The sequence below is a fragment of the Labrus mixtus genome, chromosome 23 (genome assembly GCF_963584025.1).
Source record: "Labrus mixtus chromosome 23, fLabMix1.1, whole genome shotgun sequence".
Lineage (NCBI taxonomy): Eukaryota > Metazoa > Chordata > Actinopteri > Labriformes > Labridae > Labrus > Labrus mixtus.
The window spans coordinates 18,472,620-18,493,022 of NC_083634.1; the positions used below are offsets into that span (position 1 = coordinate 18,472,620).

At 36.7% G+C, this 20,403-nt stretch overlaps 1 protein-coding gene and 1 long non-coding RNA gene across 2 annotated transcripts in view; one reads left to right on the forward strand and one right to left on the reverse strand.

Moving 5' to 3' along the window:
• LOC132958948 (uncharacterized) overlaps positions 1-18,001 on the reverse strand; it is a gene marked incomplete at its 3' end in the record, with an annotated part of 28,933 nt that extends 10,932 nt beyond the window's left edge. Inside the window, exons 1-14 of the mRNA XM_061032024.1 lie at positions 17,895-18,001; positions 17,335-17,440; positions 16,603-16,944; positions 15,828-16,106; positions 15,608-15,724; positions 14,723-15,325; positions 14,484-14,638; positions 12,451-12,552; positions 11,161-11,211; positions 9,980-10,046; positions 9,273-9,614; positions 6,735-7,013; positions 6,515-6,631; positions 5,636-6,232 (exon numbers count right to left, since the gene is read on the reverse strand). Of these exons, the coding sequence (XP_060888007.1) occupies positions 5,636-6,232; positions 6,515-6,631; positions 6,735-7,013; positions 9,273-9,614; positions 9,980-10,046; positions 11,161-11,211; positions 12,451-12,552; positions 14,484-14,638; positions 14,723-15,325; positions 15,608-15,724; positions 15,828-16,106; positions 16,603-16,944; positions 17,335-17,431 (3,148 nt within the window). The remainder of the gene's footprint in view (positions 1-5,635; positions 6,233-6,514; positions 6,632-6,734; positions 7,014-9,272; positions 9,615-9,979; positions 10,047-11,160; positions 11,212-12,450; positions 12,553-14,483; positions 14,639-14,722; positions 15,326-15,607; positions 15,725-15,827; positions 16,107-16,602; positions 16,945-17,334; positions 17,441-17,894) is intronic.
• Positions 18,002-19,740: 1,739 nt separating this feature from the next.
• LOC132958748 (uncharacterized) lies at positions 19,741-20,401 on the forward strand. The gene is made up of 3 exons (XR_009666820.1): positions 19,741-19,932; positions 20,115-20,174; positions 20,298-20,401. It is a non-coding gene; the product is annotated as an uncharacterized LOC132958748 (long non-coding RNA).
• Positions 20,402-20,403: the final 2 nt, after the last annotated feature.

A 20,403-nucleotide genomic window follows, 5' to 3' on the forward strand; every position in this document is an offset into this window, starting at 1 on the left:
GAAAACAATATTCTGCAACTGCAGCAAGATTTAGAAGGATAAACCCTAACTTCTTGAAGACTTTGAGGCTGGCAGAAAAAAGTCCAGTTTAAGACAGAGTGAACCAATACAACCATTTCAATGAACTACCATACCTATCATACTACTCTATCTCTGCATAATAATAATGTGTGCACAATGGATAAATGCAAACTTACCTGCAGTCAGCTTAATAACATATTCTTTTTTGGTTGCAGGAACAATGCATCTGTATGCTCCTGAATCAGAGAGTTTCACCTCGGTGAGTTTCAGTGAAATGTCTCCCCACCTCAGTTTATCTTCAGACAGTGATGTTCTCCCCTTGTACATCGGATGTTTGTCCTGTTGAAGCTCTGTGCCGTCTCGCCTCAAGAAGACATACTTGGGGTTCAGGTCAGGTCTTGCCCACTCCACTGTCATTTCACGAGCATCCACAGCAGGCTCAAGTTGACAAGGCAAAATTACATCATCACCAACTATTGCCACTATTGGCTGAGACGAACCAATCACCTGAGAATGACCTGAAGGCAAAAGAAATCAGACCATGTTTTTTTCTGGATTGGACTTTTACTTTTAATCCAGGATCATATAAATAAAGCAGATTCTCAACCCTTTAATCTTGAAATAGTTATATGTCTATGAGAAATGGGAACTAGAGATGAACACCATTATTTTGGATGAGAAATGGGTCCTATCATGTGAAAAAGGGGACACATGAAAACAAATAGCCCCACATGGAAGGAGTTCGAATGGAAAGTTAAAATGAGATTTTTTTATCACTTCCAAATTTGGTAACACCTCCAATCAATACCTAGCACAATAAAAGTATTTAAAATGTGGCTTACTAATGCAAGCTATACGAGTTACTTTCAGCAAACATTCAGCTAAATTGAAAATAATTTGTATTTTACCTCCACAAGAATATGTCAAAATAAAGAGGACCAGAGAGTGTTGCATGATGACCAACGCCCTGAAGTCACCGAGGTGTCCGTACTTCATGTTAATCATTCTGTAATGCTGAAAATTCAAAGAAAAAAACTCTGTTATAAACTGCACCAAAAAACTCTAAAAGATATCTGAAAACTTGAAATAAAAGTTGTGCTCTGAAGAAAGAGAAATGGTTAAAACAGTTTGCAGGAAAGCACGTTGTAATAATTTTCAAACGACCGGCAATTTAAGAAAAGAGAGAAATCTTCAGCTTCCATTTGTTGTTTTCTAAACATGTTCTTTTTTTGTTCTTGCTCACTATGCTGCCCTACAAAGGCAAAAGACCTTAACTCGCCAGAATGTAGAACTGAGAAAAATAACTTTAAAGTCTTTTTGTTGTCCAGCCAAATGAGTTGCAGGCAGAATATTGGAAATGTGGAAATTCTTTGTCTTTTTAATGAGGTTATTAATGTTCATTAAAATCTTTAGCTCAAACATGACCTTTGACCCTTATTTGGAAGTTAATGTACTCTGCCTTTGCATTGCCTGTACAATAATAACGGGGTCATGCCAAAGCAAAAGGCATTAACTTCCATTTGTTACTGTATTTCACTTGGTTGCATGGTTAAAATAACACAACCAAGCTTGATGACAGATATTAAAACAAAGGCATAACACCTTAACTCCACTGCAGTGAAACAGTAACTTCACTTTGATCTGCAGCAAAACTAAGGCAGAAGACCTTAACTCAGTTTGAGTATTCCTGAATGCTGCAGTTCAAAGACAAACACCCTGATGAGTGACGTTACTCTGTCTTGGTTTCTTGAGAGCTTTTGGAAGTTAAGGCAAATACAACCTACTATTTTCTCAAAAGAACAACACAATTGACTCAAGATATCTGTCCACATAATAAAGCACATCTGTAATGTTCCAAAAATGACAAAAACTTATTTTTGAAAAAATTGAAGTTACTGCCTTTTGCCTTTGTAGGGCAATATGATCCACCTGTTCACTATTACAAAGACTGACAGCGACCTCATTTTGTGCATTCGAAGCAAATGATCAGAGCTACTAAATCGACTGCTATGTTTAAAAGAAGGTTTCTGAGGAAGATAGCAGTTTGTACAAAAAGAACCAGCTATGAATGTGAAAATTATGTTAAACAATATGTCTTAAATAATCCATACAAACACGTTTTTTCTTGTACAAATTGGACGTACCTGTTGTGTGTGTCTGAGTTTCCTCTCTTGAGGTGTTAAAGTGAGAGAAGGCTGCAGGGTCAAAGTCCAGAAATAATCAACCAAGTGCAGTCCAACCTACACCCTTTCATTTTTATTACCTTTTATTGTTCTTTTATAACAGGTTTCAGTGAAATATTTTTCATTCAGCCTTGAAATATATGTGACACATTGGAATATGACAATATCCCAGGACACAATTTTACAGAAATTGAGAAATTGATTTTTTTTTTAAATAAAGTTTAAAATTAAAACACTGCAGACAAAATAAAACACAAAACAAAAGTAAATGCATCAAGCCAATCAAACGTTTTCATTTAATTTAGTTGAAAGCTAACAGCTTCTTAAAACTTTTAAGTTGAATATTCTGAATGTGTCACTGTTGGTGCACTTGTGTGTCCTCATATGTACTTTCATTTTCTCTGCTCTGTTAATGAGTGACCCCGTTTTAACAGCTCAAACTGAACTGCTGAGCTTTGTCCTTTTTTATTATCTGTCTCTGTTTGTCTTTTGTGTGCTCAAAGTTACATGATAAACGGTTCTTCTATACACACTTGAAAATGGATATAAATGTAAATGTAATGATTAACAGTTAAACATTCTTTCTGGTGTAAATTTACAGTTTTAAAGTCTTAAGCATCTTTGCTGCTGTGCACGAGCTCGTCTCTGATCGATGTCTGTCCCAAAGAAACGCAGGTTCATTTCATAGACGGAAAGGAAATAAAAGCCTGGGCTTTTAATAGAAGTTTTACTGGAAGTAAATACAGGCAATATAGTGAAAAACAATCACGTCAAAAAATAAATTTCAATCAAAGAAGCATTTACATGAAGTAAAGGAGTGTTGTCATATGTCCACACTGTTTTACTCAAACAGGAGGATGTTAGCAGAGAAATGATTGTTCAGTTCAGAGATCTTTATTTTCCTCCTCTTCTCTCTGAATCTTTGAGGTACTTTTCAATTTGTTCCTTATCATTCTCTAGTTTCCCTTTCCTCTCAGTCATTCTGTTAATCAAAGCATCTGTTGACTCCAGCTGTGTCTCTGTGTTCTTTAACAGGTCATCATATATTGTCTTTCTCTTTTCCAGATCCTCTTTGGTCTTTGCACGTCTCTTCTTTTCTGCAATTATAGCAGCCTTGTCTTCCAGTTTCATCCGTTTCTTCTCTATCTGTACCATGTCTTCCTGCTGTAGTGAAATGATTTGATTAACTTTTTCAATAAAGATGACACTTAAACTGAAAAAAACTGATCATTTAGAGCATATAATTATTTAAAAACTTACAGATTGAAGGCACTGTCTCAATGGTTTAATCTTTAATCTTGCAAACATTTTATGATACCGACTGAGTTAAATATTACTTTCCTGACACTGTAAAACATTAACACTTGATCTCTTTTTTAAGATCTTCAGCTTTTATATCTGAAAATTTGATATTACACGATATTTTTTTCATGGATTTATAGGTCTGTACATATAACCTGTGGTTTGTTCAAACTGCTTAAGCAAATAAAGGTTACAGTCAGCAAGCGTTGTGTGATCAAATGAGATCTCACTTTGATCTGTTTCTTCACAAAATATTGAAAATGAAGTCACATTTGATTTAAATAAGCACTGACAATTATTTAATTAATAAGTTACACTGACCTGCTGATCCCTTTTCTCGCCAACAAGAAAAGAAGCCTCCACAATTGAAGAGAAGATCAAATGGACGTTCAACCTCTGTGTAAATATGTTAACTTATGATAATCATTGGCAAATCTGTCTCTCTTTTGAAGGCTGCCACGATGACTTGATTCTTTGATTGCATTGTGAAATGATTTAACAGTTACAACAAAACGAGGTTTAGAGAACGAGCTCTTGTTATATTAGCCGTCAGAGCTTAACAGTGTCACTTTCTTTCATAGTAAACTGATTTTAAGGTATTCTGATCTTTTCCCTTTCCAGCTACCAAAGTCATTTTACTTTGGGGACTCAGTGAATTTAAAATAATAAATGATTTTATTGAACTATAAAAATACTGAAAATAAACTATCTTCTGTGCAGTATTTGGAGCTTAGAAATGTAATGTATAACACACTGAAACAACACTGTGATTTCTGCAGATACTCCGTTCATATTTCTTTTTGCAACCCAACAATAAAAATCAGTCCTATCATATTTTCCTCATCTAATCATTTTAACATTTCAGAGAAAAAGATTTTCACAAAAATACATGCATCATTTTCTTATTAAAAAAACAATCTATACATCCATTGTATATGGATGTATAGATTGATGGGGAGGAGGGGGGTCAAAAGTAGAATAATCCCAAATAATTGATACCTGTAATGGTTAAACTAGACGTGGCAAGTCCTTCAACTTCAATCCTGATCCTCACTAGTCTTACGGTATGTGGATTACAAAGACTAGTCTTTATTAGCTCCCTATAGGTGTTTTCAGACGGCAGGAATTTTAAATAGTTCTAAAAACTGTTGGAACCCTCCTCCTCTTTTATTGATTACACATCACAGGAACTAGGACCTATTTTAGTTCCTAGAACCCCGTTTAGAGGAACCTTTTTAGCCCCTGCTTCAGAGTAGGAACCATGACGGTGCCAATTCAGACAGAAAAAAAGTCCTCATGGTTTTATGTTGTCAGGAAACTCCTCTTCAAAAAGTCCACAGAACTGTTCGGTCTGAAAACACCTTATGTTTTCCTCTTGGTGTATTACACCAAATAATTGCATGCATTTACTGAATTATTTTATCATTTGTGTATTCCAGCAATAGTTCTTGTGTCTACATTTAAAATCCTAGTATGAAAAGAGAAGATATCTCAGAGAGAAGTCATGACTGAAATGTATTTATTTATTTTTCATTACATGCAAACATTTTCTTCAAATGTAACAAAATCAGTTTTTATAAATATAAATGAAACCTCTTATAAAACCAAGTCAGCTTGAAAACTCCAGAAATTGTGATTTATTTAACTCTGAATAAAACAAAAAGACAAGGACATTTGAATTAATCAGTAAAACATTTTTTTAAAAACATGTATTAAAAGTCAAACCATGAATCCATATAGGACATTAAAAAAACACTGATATCACACAAGATAAATCATAAAGATGAATCACAACCTTTAGTAATGAACAAAATTAACTGTGGTCACATCTGGTCCAGAATGATTCATGTTTGATTACTTCAGCTAATAACACTGCAGATGAAGAAAATATTCTGTGAAACTATTGAATGTTAGTGCTGGAAGATGGATTATTTCTTACGTCCCCTCCCTCTGGCGACTGTGTTTCATGTTGCTTTGTAATCTTTTCCTCCTCTTATCTCTGCTATCCGTTTCTGAACCTCTGCTATCTGTTTCTGAATCTCTTCTCTCTTTCTCTGACGCGCTTCTCTCTGAAGCTCCGCTTCTCTCTGAAGCTCTGCTATCTGTTTCTGAACCTCTTCTCTCTGAACCTCTTCTCTCTGAACCTCTTCTCTCTGAACCTCTTCTCTCTGAATCTGTTCCTGAACCTCTTCTCTCTGTTTCTTTGAGGTCCTTTATGATTTGTTCCTTATCATTCTCTAGTTTCCCTTTCCTCTCAGTCATTCTGTTAATCAAAGCATCTGTTGACTCCAGTTGTTTCTCTGTGTTCTTCAACATGTCATCATGTATTGTCTTTCTCTTTTCCAGATCCTTTATGGTCTTTTGAAGTTTCTTCTTTGTGTTTCCATATACAGCATAAGTGTCATACAGCATCTTCTTGTTCTTCTCTATCAGTACCATGTCTTCCTGCTGTAGTGAGATGATTTGAGTTCTCAGTATCTTCAGATCCTTCTTCTGCTCCGTCAGTGTTGTAATCACCTGTTGTACAAGTTCCAGTTCTCTCTCTTTCTTCTCTAACTTCTCATCTTGTTTAGCCTTTATATTATCTAATAACTCCATCTTCTCATTTCCAGTCATGGGTTGATCTCCGTCTCCTTCTTTCTCCAACAGAAGCTGATGTTCAATGTCATGTCTGAACATTTTTCTTTCTCCCAGGTCAGTCTCACCCTCATGGTGCTTCTTGCTTTCTACATTAAAAGAAAAGGCATGTGTTTAGTTCAGACCTGTTTTACTATGTTGTCTTCCCTTTGGGAGAGGGGTTTCAGGGTCAGAAAGTAGGGTTCACAGAAATCTGATATTGACATATTGTTGGTAAGTGGCCACGGTACAGGTAAGGTGATATACCTGCACTGGATGTTGTAAAGGCTGAGATCACATTGGATGACTTGTTTTCTGTCTAAGATATTAACCCTCAACAGACCTGATGTAAAATAACTTTTTGAAAGAAGTTCAATAAAGATGACACTTACTCTTGTTTTGTCCACATTTCCTCACAACAAGAACAACTGCAACGATCGACACGAAGCACACAATGACACAGATGGTGATGCGGACAATAGAACTAGACTGGACCATGAAGAGCTCATCTGAAATGATAAAACACGAGCCAAATTACTTTACAGAGCTTAACATGAACTGTCTGTAACTGAAGAATTAACAACATCAATGACTGATTAATCATTCATTTACCTGAAACATGTATGAGTGTCTCTCTGGTCTGGTTGATGTTGTTCTGTGTGACTCTACAGGTGAACATGTTGTTGTGTCTCCTCTCCACAGTCACTCTGCTGCTGACAGTATAGAGATCATTGGGACCTCTGATGATCTCTGTAGATCCAGCAGAGAGGAGGTTTCCCTCACCGTCCAGCCACAACACCTCAGGCTCTGGATACCAGCCTTCAGATTTACACTGAAGATCCACTCCACTGCTGGCTTTGGAAATGCTCACGGTCAGTGAGGATGCAGAACCTAATTGGTAAAAATAAAAAGATGTTTAGTCAACAGATTAATACAAATAAAGTTTTATTAATTTGATTTCAGCTCATCTTAGACACTGTTCCCATATTACTGTGAACACACATTCTCATAAATATTTAGCTGCTGTTCTTTAACTCCTCATTGTCCATGTACCCATGAAATATCTGAATCACTTGTACGTGTTTTATTGGTAGTATTTTTGCTCTGGTGTTTTTACAGGTGTTAAAATAGATGTTGCACACTCACACACATACTGTATACATTATATGTTTGTTGTCATTATTACTCTAACCCAGGGGCGCCGCCAGGAACTCCGGGCCCCGTGAAAAGATATCACATTGGGCCCCTACCACGGTCCAAACTAACCCGGAAAATTTCTATGACCATCACACAAATGACCCATAAAAACTTTGAACAATTATTCTTTGTTTTACACCCTGAAAATGGAAGATAAATAATCACTGTAATATTTCCTCATAGCTTAAAAATAATTTAAACTTTGTAATATTTGCACCTTTCAGACATTTGAAACATTTCCAGCAGCATTATTTTAAGTATGAACTTGTTATAGTTAATGTTCTAAAGGCTTTTATTGTCTAAAGTGATCTTATTGGTTATCTTATTGAATTAAAAATTCTACTGGCATTAATGATAAAATGTAAACATACAATAAATCTGAATTAGATTCTACCATGACTTTAAAATGAGGCTATAATAGGCTCAGTTTTGCTGCTAGTGCGACAACATTGGTATCATATGAATTGACAGTTTACAAAGAATCTGTTGATATCAAATATATTACTGTAGCTAAATATCGCTCCAAAGTGGACTCTTTTTTACCGCGATGTATTATTTTTACAAAATAGGGTCATATAAAATCGTATCTATGAAGGGGATTCATATGATGAATTTATGCATAAAACACAAATTGAACAAAACAATATTCTTGGCTTAATCTGGTTTAATCTGCAGCCTGCCACATCTCTCACTCCTGACTCGAATGACTGCCGATAGATCAATTCAGTCGAGAGGATTGAGAGGTGCGGGGCGGACTAAACCATTCTACGCAATCAGAAGGGGGGAGAGAGGGGCCTTTGAGAGAGACTCCACATTTTTTCCAGAAAGGAATTCTGAATGTTTGTTCATTTATTCAGACAATTTTAGTGATCTTATTGCAGTTATAACTTAGAGAAAAAAAGCTAAATAAGAAATAGATTTTTATTTCAGGCCCATGAAAGGCCCCCCTCCCCACTGGGGCCCTGGGTAGCCAGTCCCACTTTTCCCCCCACTACGACGCCCCTGCTCTAACCAGTATATTTTTAACACTTTTATGTTAATAGAGTAGCTTAGATAATTACCCTTAGGTTCCAGTGCTTATATATAAGGGTAGTTCAATATAGACCCTAAAGGCCCTGACACACCAAGGAGATTGTTGGCCGTCGGTCCTAGTTGGACCGTTGGTGAGAGTTCGTCGCCCTAGTTTTTGCAGTGTGTAAGTCGCTACCCATTGGCCCCCGTTGGCCTTTTAGCATAACGTACGTGGTGGTTGGCCGTCAGCTGTAATCTTTGCAGTTGTAGTGCAACTTTTTGGCCAGACATCATCGCCTCTTGTTCTTTGCCGTCTGCTTGGTGTGTCAGGGCTTTTACACTTGCCTCCCTAAGAAGCTTCAGCATGAAGTCAACAGTTTAGTGAACCAAGAATCCATTGGTTGTCATCTGAGGATAGTTTAGCCTCTGGGGCTGATAGCCAGTACTTCTGGACTTCCAGTGTTGCTCTAAGTGAACTATTGTTGACTAGCAACTTTAGATGTGATAATGTGGTTTGAGTTTACGTCTACTGGAACAAATATCTGCCTACAAAGCACATTGTTAAAAACAGAAAGGTATATAACGCTGTACTGTTGTCAGGGGGGTTAGGGGTTTATTTGTCAAGGACAGATGCAGTAGGCTATACATAGAGAGTTAAACAACACGGCCTTCATTATGAAATACATATCAAATATACAGAGAGCATGCTTACAGACAGAGCTAACTATGAGTTAACTGTGCAAATGGTGTATGAATTGTTTGCCTGCAAACAACTAAAGCTTGCTCACACATGATTGGTCAGTTCTATAGTTAGTAATTGGGACCAGAACTCCTCCAGCACCCACCCAAGTCTGGTCCCCCAGCAACAGGTCCTGCAATCATGTGTTTAAATAGTGACTTATGTGCATGAATAAATGTAAAGCTGAGCAGTTGATGACTTACCTAAGACGAGCTCGACAGTAGAGTGACTATCAGACATGGGAAGGAAGCATCTGTATTTCCCCTTGTCAGACAGTCTCACCTTGGAGAGTTTCAGGGAAACATTTCCATTCTTCAGTTCATTGATAAACAGTGATGTTCTTCCCTCATAGGATGGATGTTGGGCATCTAGTAGTTCTTGACCAGAACGCCACACATGTACAAATCTTGGTTTCAGGTCTGGTCTCGTCCACTCTATAGTCTTAGAAGCAACATCCATGGCAGGTCTTAGGTGACATGGCAAAATGATGTCATCACCAACAATTGCCAGTATTGGTTGAGGTGAACCGATTACTTCAAGGAGACCTGGGAAGAGATTTTGTCTAGTGAATTGAGGGTCCCAGATTGGCTTCATTGGTCACATGGGGAAGTCCTGTTTGAGTGTCATGACGTGTGTGTTCAGTAACAGTTTGGTACGTGCATCTCTTTGTAAAACAGATTTGTACTTTGATAACTTCAGACACCAACAACATGAATAGTTGAGCCACATTTTAAAGAGTCATTCAGACATGACACCAGTAAAACTAAAGACCCCCTGCTGACTGCAGTCAAATGGTTTCTGTACTTGCTTCATATGTGATAGTCAACATTAAGATAGAACAAACTAGCCCTTGCCTTAACTTGTACTTGAAAACTAACAAAGAAAAAATGACAATGTGTGAATACGTTACCTTTACATCTTTGTGGTAGCAGAAGCAGGAAAGTGATGAAGAATGTCATGTGACACATCCTGGAGACCTGGAAATGAAATCAGAAAATTTCAAGATAAAATATGTTTGAAGGAAATAGACAAGGGCTTTGTGTAGATATTTTGACTTCAGGCTAACTTATAATGCTTCAACAATTTGAATGCAAAATACAGGTGACCTTTTTCTAGGCCTGCTAGTAGTTTATCATTTCTGTTTTCGTTCAGTCTATGGGCTGTAGAAGTGGATGCTGGCTAAGTAACCTCTTATCATTGGTTTGTGGCCCACCATGTGTTGTCGTCGTGTCTGAAATTTTAGCTATCGCTATGTTGTTTTTGGTACCACATGCAACCATATTTAAACAAGGAGCCGGGACTGGAGGGGAGGGACTGGTTATCGACCAGAAACAAGATAATAGCAATGTATTAACATGCTGTACTTGTAATATTGATCTGGATGCTTATTGTGGCAAGCAAGAAACAGGCACAGTGCTTTTCAGTAAAGCTGTACTAAACTTTTTTAAGGTGTTATGGTAGCAACCTGCCAGAGGTAGCCACACCCCAAAAACAAACCCTGTTTTATATTCTGTTTAAGAAGAAAAAAACTGATCATTTAGAGCATATAATTATTTAAAAACTTAGAGATTGAAGGCACTGTCTCAATGGTTTAATCTTTGATCTTGCAAACATTTTATGATACCGACTGAGTTAAATATTACTTTCCTGACACTTTAAAACATTAACACTTGATCTCTTTTTTAAGCTCTTCAGCTTTTATATCTGAAAATTTGAAATTACAGTATATTTTTTTTCCATGGATTTATAGGTCTGTACATATAACCTGTGGTTATAAAAATATAAAGCACATCTGTAATGTTCCAAAAATGACAAAAACTAATTTTTGAAAAAATTGAAGTTACTGCCTTTTGCCTTTGTAGGGCAATATGATCCACCTGTTCACTATTACAAAGACTGACAGCGACCTCATTTTGTGCATTCGAAGCAAATGATCAGAGCTACTAAATCGACTGCTATGTTTAAAAGAAGGTTTCTGAGGAAGATAGCAGTTTGTACAAAAAGAACCAGCTATGAATTTAAAGATGATGTTACACAATATATCAGAAATAATCCATACAAACACTTTTTTCTTGTACAAATTGGACGTACCTGTTGTGTGTGTCCGAGTTTCCTCTCTTCAGGTGTTAAAGTGAGAGAAGGCTGCAGGGTCAAAGTCCAGAATGAATCAACCAAGTGCAGTCTAACCTACACCCATTTCATTTTTATTACCTTTTATTGTTCTTTTATAACAGCTTTTAAATATTTTTCATTCAACCTTGAAATATATGTGACACATTGGAATATGACAATATCCCAGGACACAATTTTACGGAAATTGAGAAATTGATTTTTTTTTTAAATAAAGTTTAAAATTAAAACACTGCAGACAAAATAAAACACAAAATAAAAGTGAATGCATCAAGCCAATCAAACATTTTCATTAATTTAGTAGAAAGCTAACAGCTTCTTAAAACTTTTAAGTTAAATGTCTCTGTTTGTCTTTTGTGTGCTCAAAGTTACATGATAAACGGTTCTTCTATACACACTTGAAAATGGATATGAATGTAAATGTAATGATTAACAGTTAAACATTCTTTCTGGTGTAAATTTACAGTTTTAAAGTCTGAAGCATCTTTGCTGCTGTGCACGAGCTCGTCTCTGATCGATGTCTGTCCCAAAGAAACGCAGGTTCATTTCATAGACTGAAAGGAAATAAAAGCCTGGGCTTTTAATAGAAGTTTTACTGGAAGTAAATACAGGCAATATAGTGAAAAACAATAACGTCAAAAAATAAAAATTTCAATCAAAGAAGCATTTACATGAAGTAATGGAGTGTTGTCGTATGTCCACACTGTTTTACTCAAACAGGAGGATGTTAGCAGAGAAATGATTGTTCAGTTCAGAGATCTTTATTTTCCTCCTCTTCTCTCTTCTCTCTTCTCTCTGAATCTTTGAGGTACTTTTTGATTTGTTCCTTATCATTCTCTAGTTTCCCTTTCCTCTCAGTCATTCTGTTAATCAAATCATCTGTTGACTCCAGCTGTGTCTCTGTGTTCTTTAACAGGTCATCATATATTGTCTTTCTTTTTTCCAGATCCTCTTTGGTCTTTGCACGTCTCTTCTTTTCAAAACATTAACACTTGATCTCTTTTTTAAGATCTTCAGCTTTTATATCTGAAAATTTGATATTACACAATATTTTTTTCATGGATTTATAGGTCTGTACATATAACCTGTGGTTTGTTCAAACTGCTTAAGCAGATAAAGGTTACAGTCAGCAAGCGTTGTGTGATCAAATGAGATCTCACTTTGATCTGTTTCTTCACAAAATGTTGAAAATGAAGTCACATTTGATTTAAATAAGCACTGACAATTATTTAATTAGTAAGTTACACTGACCTGCTGATCCCTTTTCTCCCGAACAAGAAAAGAAGCCTCCACAATTGAAGAGAAGATCAAATGGACGTTCGACCTCCGTGTAAATGTGTTAACGTATGATAATCATTGGCAAATCTGTCTCTCTTTTGAAGGCTGCCACGATGACTTGATTCTTTGATTGCATTGTGAAATGATTTAACAGTTACAACAAAACGAGGTTTAGAGAAGGAGCTCTTGTTATATTAGCCGTCAGAGCTTAACAGTGTCACTTTCTTTCATAGTAAACTGATTTTAAGGTATTCTGATCTTTTCCCTTTCCAGCTACCAAAGTCATTTTACTTTGGGGACTCAGTTAAGTTAAAGTAATAAATGACTTTATTGAACTATAAAAATACTGAAAATAAACTATCTTCTGTGCAGTATTTGGAGCTTAGAAATGTAATGTATAACACACTGAAACAACACTGTGATTTCTGCAGATACTCCGTTCATATTTTTTTTTGCAACCCAACAATAAAAATCAGTCCTATCATATTTTCCTCATCTAATCATTTTAACATTTCAGAGAAAAAGATTTTCACAAAAATACATGCATCATTGTCTTAGTAAAAAAACAATCTATAAATCCATCGTATATGGATGTATGGATTGATGGGGAGGAGGGGGGTCAAAAGTAGAATAATCCCAAATAATTGATACCTGTAATGGTTAAACTAGACGTGGCAAGTCCTTCAACTTCAATCCTGATCCTCACTAGTCTTACGGTATGTGGATTACAAAGACTAGTCTTTATTAGCTCCCTATAGGTGTTTTCAGACGGCAGGAATTTTAAATAGTTCTAAAAACTGTTGGAACCCTCCTCCTCTTTTATTGATTCCACATCACAGGAACTAGGATCTATTTTAGTTCCTAGAACCCCGTTTAGAGGAACCTTTTTAGCCCCTGCTTCCGAGTAGGAACCATGACGGTGCCAATTCAGACAGAAAAAAAGTCCTCATGGTTTTATGTTGTCAGGAAACTCCTCTTCAAAAAGTCCACAGAACTGTTCGGTCTGAAAACACCTTATGTTTTCCTCTTGGTGTATTACACCAAATAATTGCATGCATTTACTGAATTATTTTATCATTTGTGTATTCCAGCAATAGTTCTTGTGTTTACATTTAAAATCCTAGTATGAAAAGAGAAGATATCTCAGAGAGAAGTCATGACTGAAATGTATTTATTTATTTTTAATTACATGCAAACATTTTCTTCAAATGTAACAAAATCAGTTTTTATAAATATAAATGAAACCTCTTATAAAACCAAGTCAGCTTGAAAACTCCAGAAAATGTGATTTATTTGACTCTGAATCAAACAAAAAGACAAGGACATTTGAATTAATCAGTAAAACATTTTTTTAAAAACATGTATTAAAAGTCAAACCATGAATCCATATAGGACATTAAAAAAACACTGATATCACACAAGATAAATCATAAAGATGAATCACAACCTTTAGTAATGAACAAAATTAACTGTGGTCACATCTGGTCCAGAATGATTCATGTTTGATTACTTCAGCTAATAACACTGCAGATGAAGAAAATATTCTGTGAAACTATTGAATGTTAGTGCTGGAAGATGGATTATTTATTACGTCCCCTCCCTCTGGCGACTGTGTTTCACGTTCCTTTGTAATCTTTTCCTCCTCTTCTCTCTGAAGCTCTTCTCTCTGAATCTCTTCTCTCTGAATCTCTTCTCTCTGAACCTCTTCTCTCTGCTCTCTGAACCTCTTATCTCTGAATCTCTTCTCTCTGAATCTCTTCTCTCTGAATCTCTTCTCTCTGAATCTCTTCTCTCTGAACCTCTTCTCTCTGAATCTCTTCTCTCTGAACCTCTTCTCTCTGAATCTCGTCTCTCTGAATCTCTTATCTCTGAATCTCTTCTCTCTGAATCTCTTCTCTCTGAATCTCTTATCTCTGAATCTCGTCTCTCTGAATCTCTTCTCTCTGAATCTCTTCTCTCTGAATCTCTTCTCTCTGAATCTCTTCTCTCTGAATCTCGTCTCTCTGAATCTCTTCTCTCTGAATCTCTTCTCTCTGAATCTCGTCTCTCTGAATCTGTTCTCTCTGAATCTCTTCTCTCTGAATCTCTTCTCTCTGAATCTCGTCTCTCTGAATCTCTTCTCTCTGAATCTCTTCTCTCTGAATCTCTTCTCTCTGAATCTCTTCTCTCTGAATCTCTTCTCTCTGAATCTCGTCTCTCTGAATCTCTTCTCTCTGAATCTCTTCTCTGAACCTCTTCTCTGAACCTCTTCTCTGAATCTCATCTCTCTGAATCTGTTTCTGAACCTCTTCTCTCTTTCTCTGAAGCTCTTCTCTCTTCCTCTTTGTTTCTTTGAGGTCCTTTATGATTTGTTCCTTATCATTCTCTAGTTTCCCTTTCCTCTCAGTCATTCTGTTAATCAAAGCATCTGTTGACTCCAGCTGTGTCTCTGTGTTCTTTAACAGTTCATCATGTACTGTCTTTCTCTTCTCCAGATATTCTTTAGCCTTTTCATGTTTCTTCTTTGTTTTGTCTCTGTAACTGTCTTCCACTTTCATCTGTTTCTTCTCTATCAGTACCATGTCTTCCTGCTGTAGTGAGGTGAGTTTATCTTTCAGTATATTCAGATCCTCCTTCTGCTCCGTCAGTGTTGTAATCACATGTTGTACAAGTTCCAGTTCTCTCTCTTTCTTCTCTAACTTCTCATCTTGTTTAGCCTTTATATTATCTAATAACTTCATCTTCTCATTTCCAGTCATGGGTTGATCTCCGTCTCCTTCTTTCTCCAACAGAAGCTGATGTTCAATGTCATGTCTGAACATTTTTCTTTTTCCCAGGTCAGTCTCACCCTCATGGTGCTTCTTGCTTTCTACATTAAAAGAAAAGGCATGTGTTTAGTTCAGACCTGTTTTACTATGTTGTCTTCCCTTTGGGAGAGGGGTTTCAGGGTCAGAAAGTAGGGTTCACAGAAATCTGATATTGACATATTGTTGGTAAGTGGCCACGGTACAGGTAAGGTGATATACCTGCACTGGATGTTGTAAAGGCGGAGATCACATTGGATGACTTGTTTTCTGTCTAAGATATTAACCCTCAACAGAACTGATGTAAAATAACTTTTTGAAAGAAGTTCAATAAAGATGACACTTACTCTTGTTTTGTCCACATTTCCTCACAACAAGAACAACTGCAACGATCGACACGAAGCACACAATGACACAGATGGTGATGCGGACAATAGAACTAGACTGGACCATGAAGAGCTCATCTGAAATGATAAAACACGAGCCAAATTACTTTACAGAGCTTAACATGAACTGTCTGTAACTGAAGAAGAAACAACATCAATGACTGATTAATCATTTATTTACCTGAAACATGTATGAGTGCCTCTCTGGTCTGGTTGATGTTGTTCTGTGTGACTCTACAGGTGAACATGTTGTTGTGTCTCCTCTCCACAGTCACTCTGCTGCTGACAGTATAGAGATCATTGGGACCTCTGATGGTCTCTGTAGATCCAGCAGAGAGGAGGTTTCCCTCACCGTCCAGCCACAACACCTCAGGCTCTGGATACCAGCCTTCAGATTTACACTGAAGATCCACTCCACTGCTGGCTTTGGAAATGCTCACGGTCGGTAAAGATACAGAACCTAATCAAGAGGAAAATCGTCCAAAAAAGTAGTCAGGTTAAACATTTGAAAGAAGAAAGAAAATCCCAGCTTGTGGCCAACTAAAGTACGACATCTTGTCAGTCCCCAAGTAAGCCCTTTGTGTTTTTCTTTTTGGCATAAATTCCAAAATTCCTTCATCGTCAGGCTGAGGTTGTCAAAAGCCCAAGCTGTTTTAAGGCTTCAAGTTGTCTCATTCAGATGTCACATAATGGATGCTGCAGGTAGCTGGGTAGAGTGTATGATAAGAGGATGTTTCCAGCAATGCAAACACAATAGTAGAAAACAATATTCTGCAACTGCAGCAAGATTTAGGAGGATAATCTCTAACTCCTTGAAGACTTTGAGGCTGGCAGAAAAAAGTCCAGTTCAAGACAGAGTGGACCAATACAACCATTTCAATGAACTACCATACCTATCATACTACTCTATCTCTGCATAATAATAATGTGTGCACAATGGATAAATGCAAACTTACCTGCAGTCAGCTTAATTACATATTCTTTTTTGGTTGAAAGAACAAGGCATCTGTATGCTCCTGAATCAGAGAGTTTCACCTCGGTGAGTTTCAGTGAAATGTCTCCACACCTCAGTTTATCTTCAGACAGTGATGTTCTCCCCTTGTACATCGGATGTTTGTCCCGTTGAAGCTCTGTGCCGTCTCGCCATAAGAAGACATACTTGGGGTTCAGGTCAGGTCTTGCCCACTCCACTGTTATTTCACGAGCATCCACAGCAGGCTCAAGTTGACAAGGCAAAATTACATCATCACCAACTATTGCCACTATTGGCTGAGACGAACCAATCACCTGAGAATGACCTGAAGGCAAAAGAAATCAGACCATGTTTTTTTCTGGATTGGACTTTTACTTTTAATCCAGGATCATATAAATAAAGCACATTCTCAACCCTTTAATCTTGAAATAGTTATATGTCAATGAGAAATGGGAACTAGAGATGAACACCATTATTTTGGATGAGAAATGGGTCCTATCATGTAAAAAAGGGGACACATGAAAACAAATAGCCCCACATGGAAGGAGTTCGAATGGAAAGTTAAGATGAGATTTTTTTATCACTTAAAAATTTGGTAACACCTCCAATCAATACCTAGCACAATAAAAGTATTTAAAATGTGGCTCACTAATGCAAGCTATACGAGTTACTTTCAGCAAACATTCAGCTAAATTGAAAATAATTTGTATTTTACCTCCACAAGAATATGTCAAAATAAAGAGGACCAGAGAGTGTTGCATGATGACCAACGCCCTGAAGTCACCGAGGTGTCCGTACTTCGTGTTAATCATTCTGTAATGCTGAAAATTCAAAGAAAAAAACTCTGTTATAAACTGCACCAAAGAAGTCTAAAAGATATCTGAAAACTTGAAATAAAAGTTGTGCTCTGAAGAAAGAGAAATGGCTAAAACAGTTTGCAGGAAAGCACGTTGTAATCATTTTCAAACGACCGGAAATTTAAGAAAAGAGAGAAATCTTCAGCTTCCATTTGTTGTTTTCTAAATATGTTCTGTTTTTGTTCATGCACACTATGATCCACCTGTTCACTATTACAAAGACTGACAGCGACCTCATTTTGTGCATTCGAAGCAAATGATCAGAGCTACTAAATCGACTGCTATGTTTAAAAGAAGGTTTCTGAGGAAGATAGCAGTTTGTACAAAAAGAACCAGCTATGAATTTAAAGATGATGTTAAACAATATATCAGAAATAATCCATACAAACACTTTTTTTCTTGTACAAATTGGACGTACCTGTTGTGTGTGTCTGAGTTTCTTCTCTTGAGGTGTTAAAGTGAGAGAAGGCTGCAGGGTCAAAGTCCAGAATTGATCAATCAAGCGTACTCTAACCTACACCCATTTCATTTTTATTGCCTTTTATTGTTCTTTTATAACAGGTTTCAATGAAATATTTTTCATTCAGCCTTGAAATTTATGTGACACATTGGAATATGACAATATCCCAGGACACAATTTTACAGAAATCGAGAATTATTATTTTTTTTTAATAAAGTTTAAAATTAAAACACTGCAGACAAAATAAAACACAAAATAAAAGTAAATGCATCAAGCCAATCAAACGTTTTCATTTAATTTAGTTGAAAGCTAACAGCTTCTTAAAACTTTTAAGTTGAATATTCTGAATGTGTCACTGTTGGTGCACTTGTGTGTCCTCATATGTACTTTCATTTTCTCTGCTCTGTTAATGAGTGACCCCGTTTTAACAGCTCAAACTGAACTGCTGAGCTTTGTCCTTTTTTATTATCTGTCTCTGTTTGTCTTTTGTGTGTGTTCAAAGTTACATGATAAACGGTTCTTCTATACACACTTGAAAATGGATATAAATGTAAATGATGCTGGAAACTCAAAAAAATCAAATAAAATAGAATTTAAAAATAAGCAGAAACAGGGGTCCTCATTTGGTCAGTGTAGAATCATAGTGCTCTGTTGGTATGATAGACCTGTAAGAGTGTGTTTGAGTCTAGACCTGTAAGAGTGTGTTTGAGTCTCCTCTCTGATAGGCAGACATGGCTTGAGCATGTAACAACCCACTTGGCAACTTCTTATAATAAAAATTAGATCTTAATGTTTAATTGTCCAGGTACATACAATAAACTAAACTGTACTCTATATGTACAACAGTATAACATTAAATATTAAAAATAATAAACATGTAGAACATTAAGGAAGATGATAATGCAGCAGCGAGGAATGCAAAGGAAAATAATCTTGATAATAAATGTTATCCTGTAACAGATGATTAATTCTTATGAGGTAGATATTTTAAACAGTTTTTACATAAAGGACGTGTTCATAGGTTGATGTCAGACGTGGAGGATAATACAATATTCTTTTAATTTTTTTCGCAGAGCCATCCAAACAAAATAAGAATATCTAATCATAAAGATTTTTTAATGGGTTATTATCATTGTTTTTAATTAAACCCCTTTACATCTTTATTTATAAAACACCATTATTATCTGTCTGTTAGAGTTACTAATGTTACTATGCATTCTCGTTTGCAAAGTCATACTTTAAAAATAAATCTGGGCCTCTGGCGCCACCTTGTGTGATTTTAAAATCTAGGACCAGGGGTGCATTTGAATTGTAAAGTGCCGACACAATGTGACAGCAGACAGTCCCTTCTGTCTGTGCTGTACACTGTTAGGACCTACTGTTCCTGTTCAGTAGTTCAGGCGCGCACAGTAGGCAGATATGTGTTCCTACTTCGTCTGATTCATTCAGTGTGGAAGTGGCATCATGAGCCCGCCTCATTTTATTCACACTCCAACTGAGATGTGATCTGCACGATGACTCAGTAAATAAATTAAAACTTCACATTGCATGTAAACAATTTATTAACTTAACATTTGAAAGGCGCGTTCTCTGAAATGGCCGCATCAGTCTTGACGTTTTACATTTAATTTTGCATGGTATTGTGAGTGTTGAAATAGAACTAATTTCCTGACAGGATGCACCCGAACCATACTGCACAAAACCCAGAAGTTAGTATTCAAGCTGAAATGTTCAGTCTACTGAGGTAGACCCAAAAAAAGGCCACTGCAGACCGTGAGAGTTCAGTCTACTGAAACCCCCGACTGAAATGTCCGCACTGCATACTGAGCTGTGGCTTTTCGGGGCCCAGGCTTTTTGTTTCAGAGACCACAGACCAACTGAGGAAGAGGAAGTGGAGGAGGATGTGACTGACATGATGATATTTTACATTCAGTCTGAAGTTCAGACAGTCAGCATCAAGACAACATGGAGGTCACAGCTCTCTGCTTCAGGCTACGTGAGTACATGAGTCCACCTGATGGTACAAAAACAACATTTCATTTACGCAGCGTTGTGGGTCATACAGAAACAGATAATGTTAGAAAATGTTGTCATGGATAAACAGTGATGAACTCGTTATGAACAGAAACAGTTTTTATTTGATGTGTTTCATGATATTCTGCTCTTTTGTCTCGGCAGTGACGATCATGTTGTTCTTGCTAGTTGCAAACGATCACTACGGTTTTTCTCTCAATGTTGGTGAGTAAGATCAACTTTTCTAAACTTTATAACAAAGTTAACAAAGACATTAAATAATCCATATAGATTTTTCATATTTAAATTTGAATAATTGAATGAAAACTTTATTTTTTCTGTGTCTAGTTGCTGATTTTCCTCGGGTCGTTCCAGAGAGACAGCAGTTCTTTGAATACGAATCCATCGTTGTTAGTTGTGAGGGGCTGATGGGGTTAACAGGATGGAGGGTGCC